Below are 14,531 nucleotides of genomic sequence, written 5' to 3'. Positions count from 1 at the left end.
TCCCGGTCTTCATGCAATTGGGCTGAAGCCGGGTAGTCGATAGGAACCAATGCCTAAGCCAATACCTCTCAATTCCTGTAATCAATAAAGTTGTGGCCCTTTACGCCCATTAACCTTTAATAAAGTGTCCTGTGTCTTCATTTCACAAGGGGGGAGGGGACTTGCCACGCAACATCTTTTTTGAGGTGTGGCGGCCAGAACTGTGCCCAGTACTCTAAGTGCTTTCACACCATAGATTTGTATAATGACATGATGATCTTCCTGAGTCTTGGCAGCTTTGTTTTCAGTTCCTTTCCTAACGATCCCTAGCATGGAATTTGTCGTTTTCACAGCTACCGCACACTGAGTTGACATCTTTATCCGTCTATCTACTACAACCCCAAGGTTTCATTCTCAGTCAACCACTGCCTGTTCAGATCCCATGAGCACATATGTGAAACTAAGGGGTTTTGACCCCAGTGTCTATCAACTTGTTTTCACTGAATTACATTTGCCATTTTACCACCCATTCACTCAATTGGGAGAGGTCCATTTGGAGCACTTCACAATGTCTTTTTGTTTTAATGGCCCTGAGCAATTTGTTGACATCAGCATACCTCATACACCTCACTGCTTACTCTAGATCGTTTAAAAGCATAGATCCCAGCACTGATCCTTTGGGGCCTCCACTTTCTACATCTTTCCATTCGGGGAGCTGGCCATTTCTTCCTCCTCTCTACTTTATGCTACTTAACCAATTCCTGGTCCACAAGAGGACCTCTCCTCTCATTCCATGACTTCTAAGCATACTCAGGAGTCTTTGGCGAGGCCTATTTCACCTTTCTCCACCTACCTTTCTCACTTTCCTATCTTCCCAACATAGTGCAAGCAGCAGCTGTGTGAGTCCAGCTGCTTGCTGATTGGCTGCCTGCTCTCCTCTTCCACCATACACAATCACAAGCACACCTGTAGCTGAAAGGTAAAATGCATTGTGATGTCACTGAGGGGGGTGAGGTTGCAGACCTTGGCATCCCGTGTCAAACAAAGCAGGGCAAGAAGATCCTCACCCATTGTGGGTGTAGATACCAGCAAGTTTTTCTTCTCAGTCTCTTCCAGCCTAAACATACCCAGCTCCTTCAACTGTTCCTCACTAGGCTTGGTTTCCAGACCCTTGGTCATTTTGGTTGCCCTTTTCTGCACATGTTCCAGCTTGCCAACGTCCTTCTTAAATTGTGGCACCCAGAACTGGACACAGTATTCCATGTGTGGACTGACCAAGGCAAAATAGAGTGGGGCTATTATGATACAATGGGACGCGGGTGGCGCTGTGGGTAAAACCTCAGCGCCTAGGACTTGCCGATCATCAGGTCGGCGGTTCGAATCCCCGCGGCGGGGTGCGCTCCCATTGCTCGGTCCCAGCGCCTGCCAACCTAGCAGTTCGAAAGCACCTCCGGGTACAAGTAGATAAATAGGGACCGCTTACTAGCAGGAAGGTAAACTGCATTTCCGTGTGCTGCGCTGGCTCGCCAGATGCAGCTTGTCACGCTGGCCACGTGACCCGGAAGTGTCTGCGGACAGCGCTGGCTCCCGGCCTATAGAGTGAGATGAGCGCACAACCCTAGAGTCTGGCAAGACTGGCCCGTACGGGCAGGGGTACCTTTACCTTTTTTATTATGATACAATACGATATGATACAATAATCTTTATTGTCATTGTCCAATACAGAACAACAAAATTGAAACTCTGATACCCCATTTTAAAATACAATATACAGTGGTACCTTGGGTTACATATGCTTCAGGTTACATACGCTTCAGGTTACACACTCCGCTAACCTAGAAATAGTGCTTCAGGTTAAGAACTTTGCTTCAGGATAAGAACAGAAATCGGGCTCTGGCGGCGCAGCAGCAGCAGGGAGCCCCATTAGCTAAAGTGGTGCTTCAGGTTAAGAACAGTTTCAGGTTAAGTACGGACCTCCGGAACGAATTAAGTATTTAATGCGAGGTACCACTGTACCCCCATAGAGACTCCTTACACTGCATTTAAAACCAAAATCGCATTTGAATAGAAACCATTTCTCAGGCAGCTAGTCCTAGTCTTTATAATCCTGTACCTTCTTCCAGAAGGCAGAAGCTGAAAGAGATCATTTCTGGGGTGCACACTATCCTGCACTATCTCTGCAGCTTTCTTATGGCACCTGGAAGCATAGATTTGATTCAAGGTGGGAAGAGTGCACCCAAATAGTCTCTCCGCAGTCCTTACAACCCTGGACAGCACTGTTTTTTCCCTGACTGCGCAGCTCCCAAACCACACACAGAGACCATAAGTTAATACACTCTCCACAGTACAATGGTAGAATGCCATCAACAGGTCCTTTGAGAAATTGTTTTTCCGGAGGATTCTCAGAAAATATCACCTCTGCTCTGCTCTCTTCATCAGGTCTTTGCTGTTTTCTCCCCAGGTTAGGTCATCTCTCAATTCCATTCCCAGAAATCGAAACACTGAGACCTGTTCCACGCACTTCCCCTCAATAATAATTACTCTCCTTGATTGGGATACTAGACTTCTGTTGATGCTGCCTAGAACAACACTGGCTCCTTTTTTTGCGGCAGCATCACACTGTTGACTTACGTTAAGCTTATAGTGTACTAAGACCCCTAGATCCTTTTCACACGTACTACTGGCAAGCCAGGGGTCCGCCATCTTATAGTTGTGAAGAAGGTTCTTCCTGCCTAAGTGCAGAACCTTACATCTGTCTCTATTAAAATTTATTTTGTTAGCTTGCATCCAGTTCTCCAATCTGTTAAGGTTATCTTGAATTCTGATTCTGTCTTCTGTGGCATTAGCTGCCCCTCCCAGTTTGGTGTCATCTGCCAATCTGATGAGCATCCCCTCAATTCCTTCATCCAAGTCATTTATAAAGATGTTGAAGAACAATGGGCCCAGGACAAAACCCTGTGGCACCCCACTTGCGTGTCGAGACCCCAAAGCCACCCCCTCGTTGAGAAATAACACACACAAGGACACGGATGTTAGGTTAATGTTATTGGGCAAATTTGGCCACAACTTTATTGATTACAGAATGTGAGCGATATTGGCTTAGGCATTGAATGGACCCGACTATATCTGACTCCTGCCTGATGTGCAGGAAGTCCGGTAAGGGTAAACCACCGGAAGGGGGAGCCCCGTCGATGCAGACCAACTCTAGCTCCCCCTGGTGTTTCTGTTGGGGTCGTGTCATGGCCCTAGCCCCACCCCAGGCTTCAGACAAGATCCACACACCCGGATTCCTTTAACGGAATACCCTTAAGCTTGGAGGGGCAGGTGATGGCCACACCTCCCCCATCACAAGGTCAAACAATGCCTAACCACAACCCTAACAAAGTTGTGGTGATTGCTACGAGGTAGGCGAAAACCCAATGGCCAGTGCCAATTTGCCAAGTGGAAAAATTCCTACCAGGCCCCTTAATGGAGACCAACCGAGGTCCATAGCAAGGCCAGTGCCTAAAACCTGCAAAATAGGGAGGGAGGGCGGGTGATTGAGGAAGCGAGCCAAAGAGGAAGCCCTCCAGTTCACGCCTCTGGTTAAATGGTCCCGGCCACACACCCTTGGCCAGTGGATTGGCTGGCCAGGCTCTGACGTGGCCAGGATCCCCCGGGCAATGGGGGGCTAAGTTCCCCACCCCTAGAGGGGAGTGGTTGGTCACGCGGTCCACCACAACTCCTCCCCACGGGGAAGTGGAGCGGATTTGTCACTTTTTCCCAGGATGACAAGGAACCATTAATGAGTACTCTTTTGGTTCGGTCAGTCAACCAGCTGAGTACTCTTTTGGTTCGGTCAGTACTCTTTTGGTTCGGTCAGTCAAACCACCTAACAGTTACCTCATCAGGCCAGTTTCCTTCCTTTGGGACACGGATATCAATCCCATCACCCCCAGCCATCATGGCCAAAAATCAGGGTTGATGGAAGCTGCAGTTCAGCAACAGCTGGAGAGCCACGCATACTTTTAAAGCTCTGCCAAATGCACGTCTTTGGTTAGGGAACCATTTAGCAGGTTCTGTTGGGTGGAAGGAGCTGTTGGTATTATTGATATTAATATCAATATTAATACGTACCTTGCAGGACATCGTCATGAGAAGAAAAGACGAAGGAGTAAACCCAACACAAACCTGGAGTGGAGTCTCTACGGCAATTGGACGGCGCTTTGAACGCCTCCTTCCAGCAATTCCTGCAGTCAAGGTGGAGCCAGATTAATTGCTCTGCTTTCCTTTGGACCCCATCAGTGAGGCCGAGAGGGGGACCTCGTCGTCTCGGCAGCCCAGGACCTCCAGACAGCTGCAAACGCAGCAAAAACAACATGGGAGGCAGCAGTTACAAGTTATTAACTCAACCTGATTGGCACAAGATTGAGCACCATGGTTTGTCTCCACCAGTAGGAGAGATCATTGTGTCTCACTGGTCAGCTGTGCAGTGACCAGAGGACAAATGGCTACTGGGAGGAGCACAGAGAGAAGAAACACCATGGTACATCTGCAGCAGCACAACCAGAGGCCTTCATCTGCCCCAGCTGCAACAAAACATGTCTCTCCTATATTGATCTCTATGGCCACAGCTGTAACGCTCCAATGGTTTGACTTCACCCCCCAAAGGCACACTCCTCCATTGTCCTCTGAGACAGGCAGCACTTAATTTTTGTATCTTCATTTTAGACCTTATTATTTTTTCTGTGGAAATTGCTTGATTTGGTTGTGTTCTGTTAATGTATTTTTTATTGTTTATGACTAATTTTGTTGTGTTTGTAATTATGTAGATTTATTTTGTAAGCCACTTTGAGTTGGGTTGAACTATGGAAAGGATACAAGGAAAATTATTTATGTATGTTTCTATGTATGTAGCTTCTCCCATCATTTCCTGGCAGTTGAGGGGTGGAGCGGGCAGCAAACACTGCAGGTAGCCTGAATATTGCCATGCCATGCTATCTTCAACAGAGTAGCCCCTGCCAGCCATGACCTGGGAGGAAATTGGCAACCCTATAATGCCCACCCAGCCCTCGTGCTGCCTTCCCAAAGCCACGTAAGTGAGGTGCCCAACTTTCAGAAGGAGGTGCGAGTCTCTGGCAGGGTCCTAGAGTCCTGCTACCTCCTTCCCAAAGCTGGCAAAGCACTAACTAAGCTTTGGGAAAGAATAATAATATTAATAATAATAAATTTTTATTTATACCCCGCCCTTCCCGGTTCAAAAACTGGGCTCAGGGCAGCTAACAACAAATTTAAAACACTTTAAAACACTTAATTATAAAAGCAGCATAAAATACAGTATAAAAACATGAATAACAATCAAAATAAAAAATCAATTAGATAATCCCCAGGGCTAGCTGGCTGAATTAATCCTACTTGGGCCAGAGAGGAGGCCAGGGGAGAATTAGCTGTGGGGTCTCAGAGCAGGTACCGTATTTTTCACCCCAGAGGACGCACTTTTTCCCCTCCAAAAATGAAGGGGAAATGTGTGTGCGTCCTATGGGGCGAATGCAGGCATTCGCTGAAGCCTGGAGAGCGAGAGGGATTGGTGCGCTGGGCTCCCGCGGCTTGCGGAGAGTTGCCTGCATGCCAAAGGCTGGGCGTGCTGAGCTCAGCGCGCCCAGACTTCGCGCGGCTCTCCGCAAGGCGCGGGAGCCCGGCGCCGGCTCCCACGGCTTGCGGAGAGTTGCCTGTTCTGGGGGCTGGGGTCAGGGGAAGCTCAGGCTTCCCCTGCCCCAGCCCCGTGCCTGGGGGGGGAAAATAATTTTTCCCCCCCTTTATTTCCCCCCCCAAAAAACTAGGTGCGCCTTATGGGACGCTGCGTCCTATAGGGCGGAAAATACGGTAATCTTCATAAAAGGGGAGGGGGAGGGAAGAGAAGGGAAGGGAAATAAAAGATCAGGCTGAATTCAAATTAAAGGCCAGACGGAATAGCTCTATCTTACAGGCCCGATGGAAGGAGGTTAAATCCTGAAGGGCCCTAGTCTCATGGGACATAGCATTCCACCAGGTCAGAGCCATCACTGAGAAGGCCCTGGCCCTGGTGGAGGATAGTCTGACTTCCTTAGGGCCTGGGACCTCTAAACTATGGTTATTCATGGACCTTAAGGTCCTCTGTGGGGCAGACCAGGAGAGGCGGTCACGTAGAAGCAGCAAGGAAGCAACTGTGACAGCAGGGATCCCTTCCCAACAAAACTAAGACATTTTTTAATTTAGTTAGGTATTGGTGCAACTGCAGTGCTTAAACGGAGACCCTCCAAGTGCCCCTGTTTTCCAAAGACAGTCCCGCATTTACAGAAGCTGTCCCAGTTTCTGATTTGACCCCAGAACGTCCCACTTTTCCTTAGGGCATCCCTATTTTCATCAGAGATATATTGAAGTGGGTGTCTCTATTTTCATCGGAGAAATGTTGGAGGGTATGCTAAGTGTCCATCGTATCTGAGAAGAGCACCAGAACAACTGGTCATGCTCTGTGACTTGCTAGCAGCCCTGCAAGGTCCAGTAGGCACCAGTTTCCAGGTACCCATCACCTGAGAAACAGATCACCACAGCCAACAGATAATAACAAAGCACACTCTAACCTCTCTTGGTTTCAGGCAGCTAAAGGAGTGGTGCTTTATGTTTATTCTGTAGCTCTGAAGGCTTTCCATGGGGTTGGATGGTGAAATGCAAAGCATTCTGTCTTCACACAAGCATTGGTTCCCCCAACTTTACAGTTCTTCGATATCCAGGTTTTCCTTGCAAACCCATCTGCGCTGTTCATGACAGTAGGCATCGTTCCAGTTATATTTGTTACTCGCAGGCACGATGGAGACACAGTCCTCCTCTATTTCTCTGTTTTGCTGTCTGTGGGGAGGCTCATTGTGAGACCAATACCTGCGGAAAGACTTCCCATTAAACAGGAAAGATAGGCTGGGTCTACCAATGAGGAGGAAGCAAGGCATGCTGAGACCTGTGGGGTGAGAATGGGATGCAGCCCCCTTGGATTGTGGGAGGCAGGAGGGCCACATTTTTAGATGCTCCCCAACATCATCATCATCATCATTATTATTATTATTATTATTATTATAAAAAAGAAATCCCTGCAAGTTGGGAAGTGTAACACAGAAACTTAACCACACCTCAAAATAACTATGGGATGGGTGTCTCCTTTTCCCAGGAAGAGGAGAGGCTGTATCAGACTGTATTTGGACCCTTGCAAGATTCTGAATAGGGACGTGGGTGGCGCTGTGGGTTAAACCACAGAGCCTAGAGCTTGCCGATCAGAAGGTCGGCGGTTTGAATCCCCGTGATGGGGTGAGCTCCCGTTGCTCGGTCCCAGCTCCTGCCAACCTAGCAGTTCGAAAGCACACCCAAGTGCAAGTAGACAAATAGGTACCACTCTGGCGGGAAGGTAAACGGCATTTCCATGCGCTGCTCTGGTTCACCAGAAGCGGCTTTGTCATGCTGGCCACATGACCCGGAAGCTGTACGCCGGCTCCCTCGGCCAGTAAAGCAAGATGAGCACCGCAACCCCTGAGTCAGCCACGACTGGACCTAATGGTGAGGGGTCCCTTTACCTTTACCTTTTAAGATTCTGAATAGTGTGGGACATTTGCAGGCAAGTTAAGTGTGCTCGTCTAGACCTGGGAAAGAACCATCTGAAGACCATAATACAGTGCATATCTTAGAACATGGAAAGGAGGTGTTCAGGGGTTTACTCCATTATGTGCCTCCTGCCTCCACATATACACACACCCTGGTCCAGGAATGTCCGTGACACAGGAAACACTCCTGTGTGAAATGCTGTAGCAAATTCTGCAAGATGACTTGACTTCTCCTCTAGCATTTGGGAACAATTCCTCGACGCCGCCTATTTCAGACTTACTCTTTTTTAAATCGGGAGCCATCTGTCCATTCCCATTTGCCTTCCTCCGTTTCATCTGTAAGGCCAATCCAAGTGGGGTCACTGAGCAGGGAAGTGACAAAGTTCTGTAGAAAGAAGGAACAACCTCACTCGACATTGTGTCAGGTCATTGAGGCAAGAAAGAGACAACAGCCTGCCTAGGGTTGCACATGTCGGTAAGCCTTCACAGATTTGCCAACGTAGCCCTAAATGTGTGGTAAGAAAAGTTAGGTTCTGTGCAGTATAATTGGTTTAATTGTCGCAGAGATGAAGAATGGCTAAAGGTATATTGCTGAAATGTTTAACATGGGGCTGTATTAAAGCCAACAAGAGCACTCTGAGCTCTTGCTGAGTTGAGAATTAACTGATCGTTGTTCTCTGGTAGCTAACATGTGAGTGTTGTAACCTTAGATCATGTGAGAGGTGTTGGGTTGCAAATTCGCCATCTTGAAAGCTTCCTTTGTCTCCTAAACTCTATGGAATGAGGCTGCAAATGAAGTTCTCCTGAAGGGAGAGTAAGCAGCCTAAAGCCAATGGAGGCTGGAATGCAGGCTGTGGGGAGAAACAGACCTCTGCTTCTCGGTCTGCTTGGATCATGTCACCTTTTCTAAGATGTTGAGCCTGTGCTGGACAGCACAAGACAATGTAGAGATATTTTGATTGTATCTTTGATGCTTGTGTTCTGTTTTTGAAGAGTTCTGCCAGTAAAACTTTGAATAATATTTTTATGGGCCTGGACAAGGCTTCATTGCCAAAGGCCTCAGTTCTTATGCTTCCAGTCGCTTCAAACTGCACAGCATTGATATCTGCAACAGGTTCAGTGTAACCCACATAAACAATTTTCATTTTAAAAAATTCTCTGCCCCAGGTTCTGAGCCAAGAAACTGCTTACACAACTGTAATGGAGCCTCTGCAGGTTGCAAAATATTCTGGGCTGTGTTCTATAATGAATTTACATTGAGATTCTACCATTGCCTACTGGGCTTCACCATCGCTGCATGTGCAATGGGATTGTGCCAAAGAACCATGTTCTCCTGTTCCAGAAAGGTCAGACGTGGAGGGACAAATGCCTTTCAGTGAAGCCTGCCTGTCATTTCTAACTTAATTGAGGAGCCTCTTGTAAGCTTTCATGGAGGCCCGGGACTATTTGGGACAGAATTTTCAAGCCATTGCATTGATGCTACAAAGGCAGAATAGTAGCAAAATCATCAAGTTGGAAGATACTCGATGTGGATGTGGATTTTCTTGCCCACCCCCTGCAATGAAGGAATAAGCAGCTGTCCCTTACAGGAATCAAACCTGCAACCTTGGTGTTATTAGCACCACACTCTAACCAACCGAGCTATCCAGCTGGGATGTGTGGATAGGAAGCAGGCAAGAAATCGTACAATATTTGCATGCGAGAACAGAAAAAAGAGAAGCAGATGTCTATAACCTGTTCTTCATCCGTCAGGATGGAGGCCAAGTGGGCATCTCTGGACTCGCAGAAATTCTCAGCATCATACCAGCTCTTTTTTCCTTTTGAAATGTAGTAGAGATTCCTCCCGAAAGCATCCCACCTACCAGAAGACTTCCCACCTTTAAGGAAGAAGGATTCTAAGAAGAAATAAGTAGGAAGAAGAGGGTAATGTATTCTCTTCTGTACATAGTTGAATTCAACCCCACCCCCCTGCTCGTCCCTGAGGAACAATGGGTGACGTGGGGTAATTCTTGCAGCTTAGCCTACCTCCAAGGGTTCTTGTGCCGATAAATTGGATAATCCAATCCACACTGCTCTGAGCTCCTTATGGGAAGGGAGGGACCCCAAATATAAGAAATATTGGGAATTGCTGCAGAACCCACTTCTGGGTCCCATTAGAACTGAATTCATATTTCCCCATTTTCTGTGAGCCCGGGAACACCAACCGATCACTTCAGCACATGCTTAAAATCTAGAGCTCTGCTCCACAGTGAGGTGGAGCGCTTCTGCCTGTTTGCGCAATCTGTTTGCGCAAGAGCCAACAGATGTGTTTCATAGCTTCCTCTCTGTGCCACATCTGGCATTCAACCAAAGTGGCCTCTAATCTTTGTGCCTGCCAGCCGGGGGGGGGGGATGTCCTTTTTGCAATTTAAGCATGCGCCTCTTGCCATTTGATCGCCCTTGCATTCTCAAAAAGTGCTGAGTTCAGGCATGCAGCTACTTACGGTACTTCTGTTTCCGTTTCTTGTAGGCCTTTTCAGCCTCTTCTAAAAGGTCTGGCAATGTCTTCACTTCTTCTGCTACCTGCATGGCTATAAGCATTCCCACAGTTAGAAGGTTTCTTCTTCACCTTCACCACCACAGACACATTTGCTTGTTATAGTTAAGTATTTATATCTTAGCCTTACAACCAGGGAAGTCTGGTGTGAGAACAAAACTAGATAGATGATAGATAGATATAGATAGATAGATAGATAGATAGATAGATAGATAGATAGATGATAGATAGATAGATAGATAGATAGATAGATAGATAGATAGATGATAGATAGATAGATGATAGATAGATAGATAGATAGATAGATAGATAGATAGATAGATAGATAGATGATAGAGATAGATGATAGATAGATAGATAGATAGATAGATAGATAGATAGATAGATTAGATAGATGATAGATAGATAGATAGATAGATAGATAGATAGATAGATAGATAGATGATAGATATAGATAGATAGATAGATGATAGATAGATAGATATAGATAGATGATAGATAGATGATAGATAGATGATTGATAGATAGATAGATAGATGATAGATGATATAGATAGATAGATAGATAGATAGATAGATAGATAGATAGATAGATGATAGATAGAGATAGATAGATGATAGATAGATAGATAGATAGATAGATAGATAGATAGATGATAGATAGATAGGTAGGTAGATAGATAGATAGATAGATAGATAGATAGATAGAGATAGATGATAGATGATAGATGATAGATAGATAGATAGATGATAGATAGATAGATAGATAGATAGATAGATAGATAGATAGATAGATGATAGAATATTATATTAAAATGTAAGCAAGAAGAATTACCGATGAAAGAAGAATGGCAAATGAAATTAATGGGCTATGCAGAATTAGATAAATTAACAGGAAGGATTCGAAACCTGTGGGATCAGAGATTCTTAGAGGACTGGAGTAAATATTTGAATTATTTGAAAAGCAATTGTGATAAACAGATTACACTAGTAGGACTGCAAGAAGTTCTGCAAGGAGGACTTTGTGAAATATTGCAAGGAAGGCTTTGAAAAGAATTATTAGTTAAGGACAATTAAAAGTAAAAGAGAAATTAAGAAATGGAGAATAAGTGATAAAGAACGGAAAATCATCAGAGGTTGTTGACGGAAGTCTAAAACATTGTATAAGAAGTTACCTTAAATGATTGTTGGAACTTATATGTTTAAAAATTAATAAATATATATATATTTAAAAAGATAGATGATTATAGATATAGATATAGATATAGATATAGATATAGATATAGATATAGATATAGATATAGATACAGTGGTGCCCCGCAAGACGAATGCCTCGCAAGACGAAAAACTCACTAGACAAAAGGGTTTTCCGTTTTTCGAGCTGCTTCGCAAGATGAATTTCGAGCTGCTTCGCAAGACGAAAAAAATTCTGGATTTGAATTTCTGTGTGCTGGGTGGCTGGGGGAACAGTTGGGGAGGGGTTTGCAAGAATCTGGAGGCTTGTGTGGTTTTTTTCTGCATTTTTATGATTTTCTGTGATCATTGGGCCACTCTGCTGTTTTTTTTTAAAAATTCTGGATTTGAATTTCTGTGTGCTGGGTGACTGGGGGAACAGTTGGGGAGGGGTTTGCAACAGTTGGGGAGGGGCTGGGGGAACAGTTGGGGAGGGGTTTGCAACAGTTGGGGAGGGGCTGGGGGAGCTTTTCAGGCGATGCTTCGAGGTGACTGATTGCACCACCATCACCCTGCGGGAATTCTGGAAGGACCACTTCGACATCGTCACCTGCTTGAAGATGATCACCACGGCCTGGAACGGGATCAGCCAGAGAAATTTGAATTGTGCTTGGCGCAGCCTGTGGCCGGACTGTGTGGCACCAAGTGACTCTGATGCACCAGAGTCAACAGTGGTGCAGGACATTGTTGCCTTGGGGAGGACCATGGGCCTGGAGGTCACGGAGGAGGACGTCTGCGAGCTGGTGGAGGGGCACGACCACGAGCTGACCACCCAGGAGCTGGTCGAACTGCAGGCAGAGGCTGCGCAGGAGCAGGCCTCGCTGGAAGAGGAGGAAGCAACTGAGGAACCACTGTCCTCCAAAGAACTGAGGGACATTTGCCTGAAGTGGAAGGATGTGCAGGCTTTTGCACAGCGGCACCACCCTGACAAGTACGTGGCACATGACCTTGTGAACACTTTTGATACGAGGGTCATGTCGCCTTTCAGGGAGGTGCTGAAAAGGCGGATGAAGCAGCAGACCATGGACAGGTTCTTCAGCAAGAAGCAAAGAGTGGAAGAGGAACCTTCTTCGAGTTGTCCCCCAGAGTCTTAGAAAATGTACTGTACACTTTGTTGATTTTTAAATGTTTTTCTGTCATGTTTAGAAACTTAATTTATTGTTCCTTCAATTTTTGAAATGCTCTTTACAGTATGTGTGACTTTAAAGAGCACTTAATAAACTCTTGTTGTACCAAATTTGGCTTTGTTTGGACTTTTTTTTGACCATAGGAACGCATTAATTGATTTTCAATGCATTCCTATGGGAAACCGTGATTCGCAAGACGAAAAATTCACTAGACGAAAAAACTCGCGGAACGAATTAATTTCGTCTTGCAAGGCACCACTGTATAGATATAGATATAGATATAGATATAGATATAGGTATAGGTATAGGTATAGGTATAGGTATAGGTATAGGTATAGGTATAGATATATAGATATAGATATAACAGAACCCACCCAGCCCAGCCTTCCTCTGCATGTGACTAGAGGTGGGCGTGGCCTCACCTGCGCAGCTAACGACAAAAGCACAGGGCAGGGCAGCCATCTCTCTCTCTTTGACTACATGCATCGAAGAAGCAACATCTGCTTAGCCAAAGATGCTCTCTTGGCCTCCAGCCAAGAGAGGACAAAGGGACTGTCTCCTTGTGAGATAGTTTAGCTTACTTTTCTAAGCTAAGTCTGCCTTCTGGGATCCCATTGTGAACAGAATGTGAGTAAACTCTTTTTATACTTTTATAGAAGACTGTGTTGTGTCTTATCTTTTATGAGGCAATAAGGGGGAAATACCGGAACAGTTATTATAGAGGCTTTAGCAAGCCTGAGCAAACGCATCCGCTGCAAGTTTAAAAAGGGGAATGTTACTCTGCTAAACTGTGAACTTGTTAACACAAGTTGGAAAGGCTATACTCAAACAATATATCCTCTCCTGCATCCCTGAACATTCCCACATTGTGGACCTTACTCCCTGTGAACACACACAAGATGGATAACTCTTAGGCTCTTCACTTTGCTTATCAGGCTCTAGAAGCCTCTCCTGCTGTCTCTGGAGGCTCTCATTGTTAGGATATTTCCGTTCCACCTTAAGAGGGAGCAGGCTATGAGTCACAGAGTCTGCGTATTTCCTGTTACAGGATGTTTATGTTTGCTATTCCTTTCGGTTTTGCCTGTCTGTGTTTGAACGCTGAAGCAGATGGACATGTCTTTCCTTTGTTCTGACCAACGTTGAATAAACTATAAATATGCTCTCCTGCTGTGCATCTTTTGCTGTGTGGATTCTGCTGAAAGAGTGTGCACTAGCCTAGGAATGTGGATTCTAAGGCTTCGTGTCGCTAAATGATACTGCGTGACTGCGTGACTACAGAGGCAGATGAATGTCCGGCAGCCGGCTTGGGGGCTCAGATGGACGTTATCTCCCTGGCAGTATCCCAACAACAAGGTTTCGGGCCCAGATTCACGGCACTTACAGGAGAGTAAGACAACTGCGTCAGACTGCTAAGGTATGTTGGAAAAGCGAAAGCAGCGAAAGCAGAGGCTTTTCTGTGGGCCCCGGCAATAGCTTTTGATGTCCGGCAAGGCTTAATTGGCCTGGGAGCCAAGCCAAAAGGCATCGTGATTAATGAGCTGCCACGATAAGGAGTCTTTGAAGGCATAAAGACTCGGGCTCAAGGAAAGACCTGAGATGGAGTTTTTCCAAGCTTCAGAGGCCACTGAGTGCCCAAAGTTAAATCAGCACAATTATGAGACCTGGGCAAAATGGTGTGAGAGTCTGCTGCGTCAGTTCGGAGTGTGGCATACCGTGTCTGAAGCCCCTCCAGTCCCTCTGACAGGGAAATGGGAGGCCCAGAATTCGAGGGCCATGGACATAATAGTCCTATCCGTCTCTCTGGAGGAAATAAAAACGTTAGCTGGCAACGTGACTGCACGTAAGATGTGGAATGCTTTGAAGATAGCCCACATGCCAGTCATCCCAGCTCAGAGTTTGAATGCCCAGAGTTTGACTGCATCGGAGGTCCTGGCTGTTTCCCAGAATGCGAGTGAATGCAGGGATGCTGAGGGCACCGGTTGCAAGCTGCAGGGGGAGCAGACTGTGATGTCATCCCAGGCAGCATTCCAGCCTCCAGGGGGAGCCAAGGAGT

General features: G+C 46.0%; 1 protein-coding gene across 1 annotated transcript; it reads right to left on the bottom strand.

Moving 5' to 3' along the window:
* Nucleotides 1-6,707: 6,707 nt before the first annotated feature.
* Nucleotides 6,708-10,214, bottom strand: LOC114603773 (C-type lectin domain family 4 member F-like). The gene is made up of 4 exons (XM_028742956.2): nt 10,067-10,214; nt 9,318-9,478; nt 7,865-7,968; nt 6,708-6,873 (listed from the first exon to the last, which is right to left on the bottom strand). Exons 1-4 carry the CDS (start codon nt 10,161-10,163, stop codon nt 6,708-6,710), a joined length of 528 nt encoding a protein of 175 aa, XP_028598789.2. The 5' UTR covers nt 10,164-10,214.
* Nucleotides 10,215-14,531: the final 4,317 nt, after the last annotated feature.

The sequence above is a fragment of the Podarcis muralis genome, chromosome 9, assembly GCF_964188315.1.
Source record: "Podarcis muralis chromosome 9, rPodMur119.hap1.1, whole genome shotgun sequence".
Taxonomy (NCBI): domain Eukaryota; kingdom Metazoa; phylum Chordata; class Lepidosauria; order Squamata; family Lacertidae; genus Podarcis; species Podarcis muralis.
Note: the sequence above shows the minus strand (reverse complement) of the source record. Positions and strands in the feature narration are given on the sequence as shown.

Excerpts from the sequence above, each read along its gene's own strand:
- LOC114603773 (XM_028742956.2), bottom strand. The coding sequence starts at position 10,163 with ATGCTTATAGCCATGCAGGTAGCAGAAGAAGTGAAGACATTGCCAGAC. Across the intron at positions 9,479-10,066 it reads GAAACGGAAACAGAAGTACC|AATCCTTCTTCCTTAAAGGT; the intron begins GTAAGTAGCTGC and ends ATTTCTTCTTAG. Across the intron at positions 7,969-9,317 it reads TCCTGACGGATGAAGAACAG|AACTTTGTCACTTCCCTGCT; the intron begins GTTATAGACATC and ends TTCTTTCTACAG.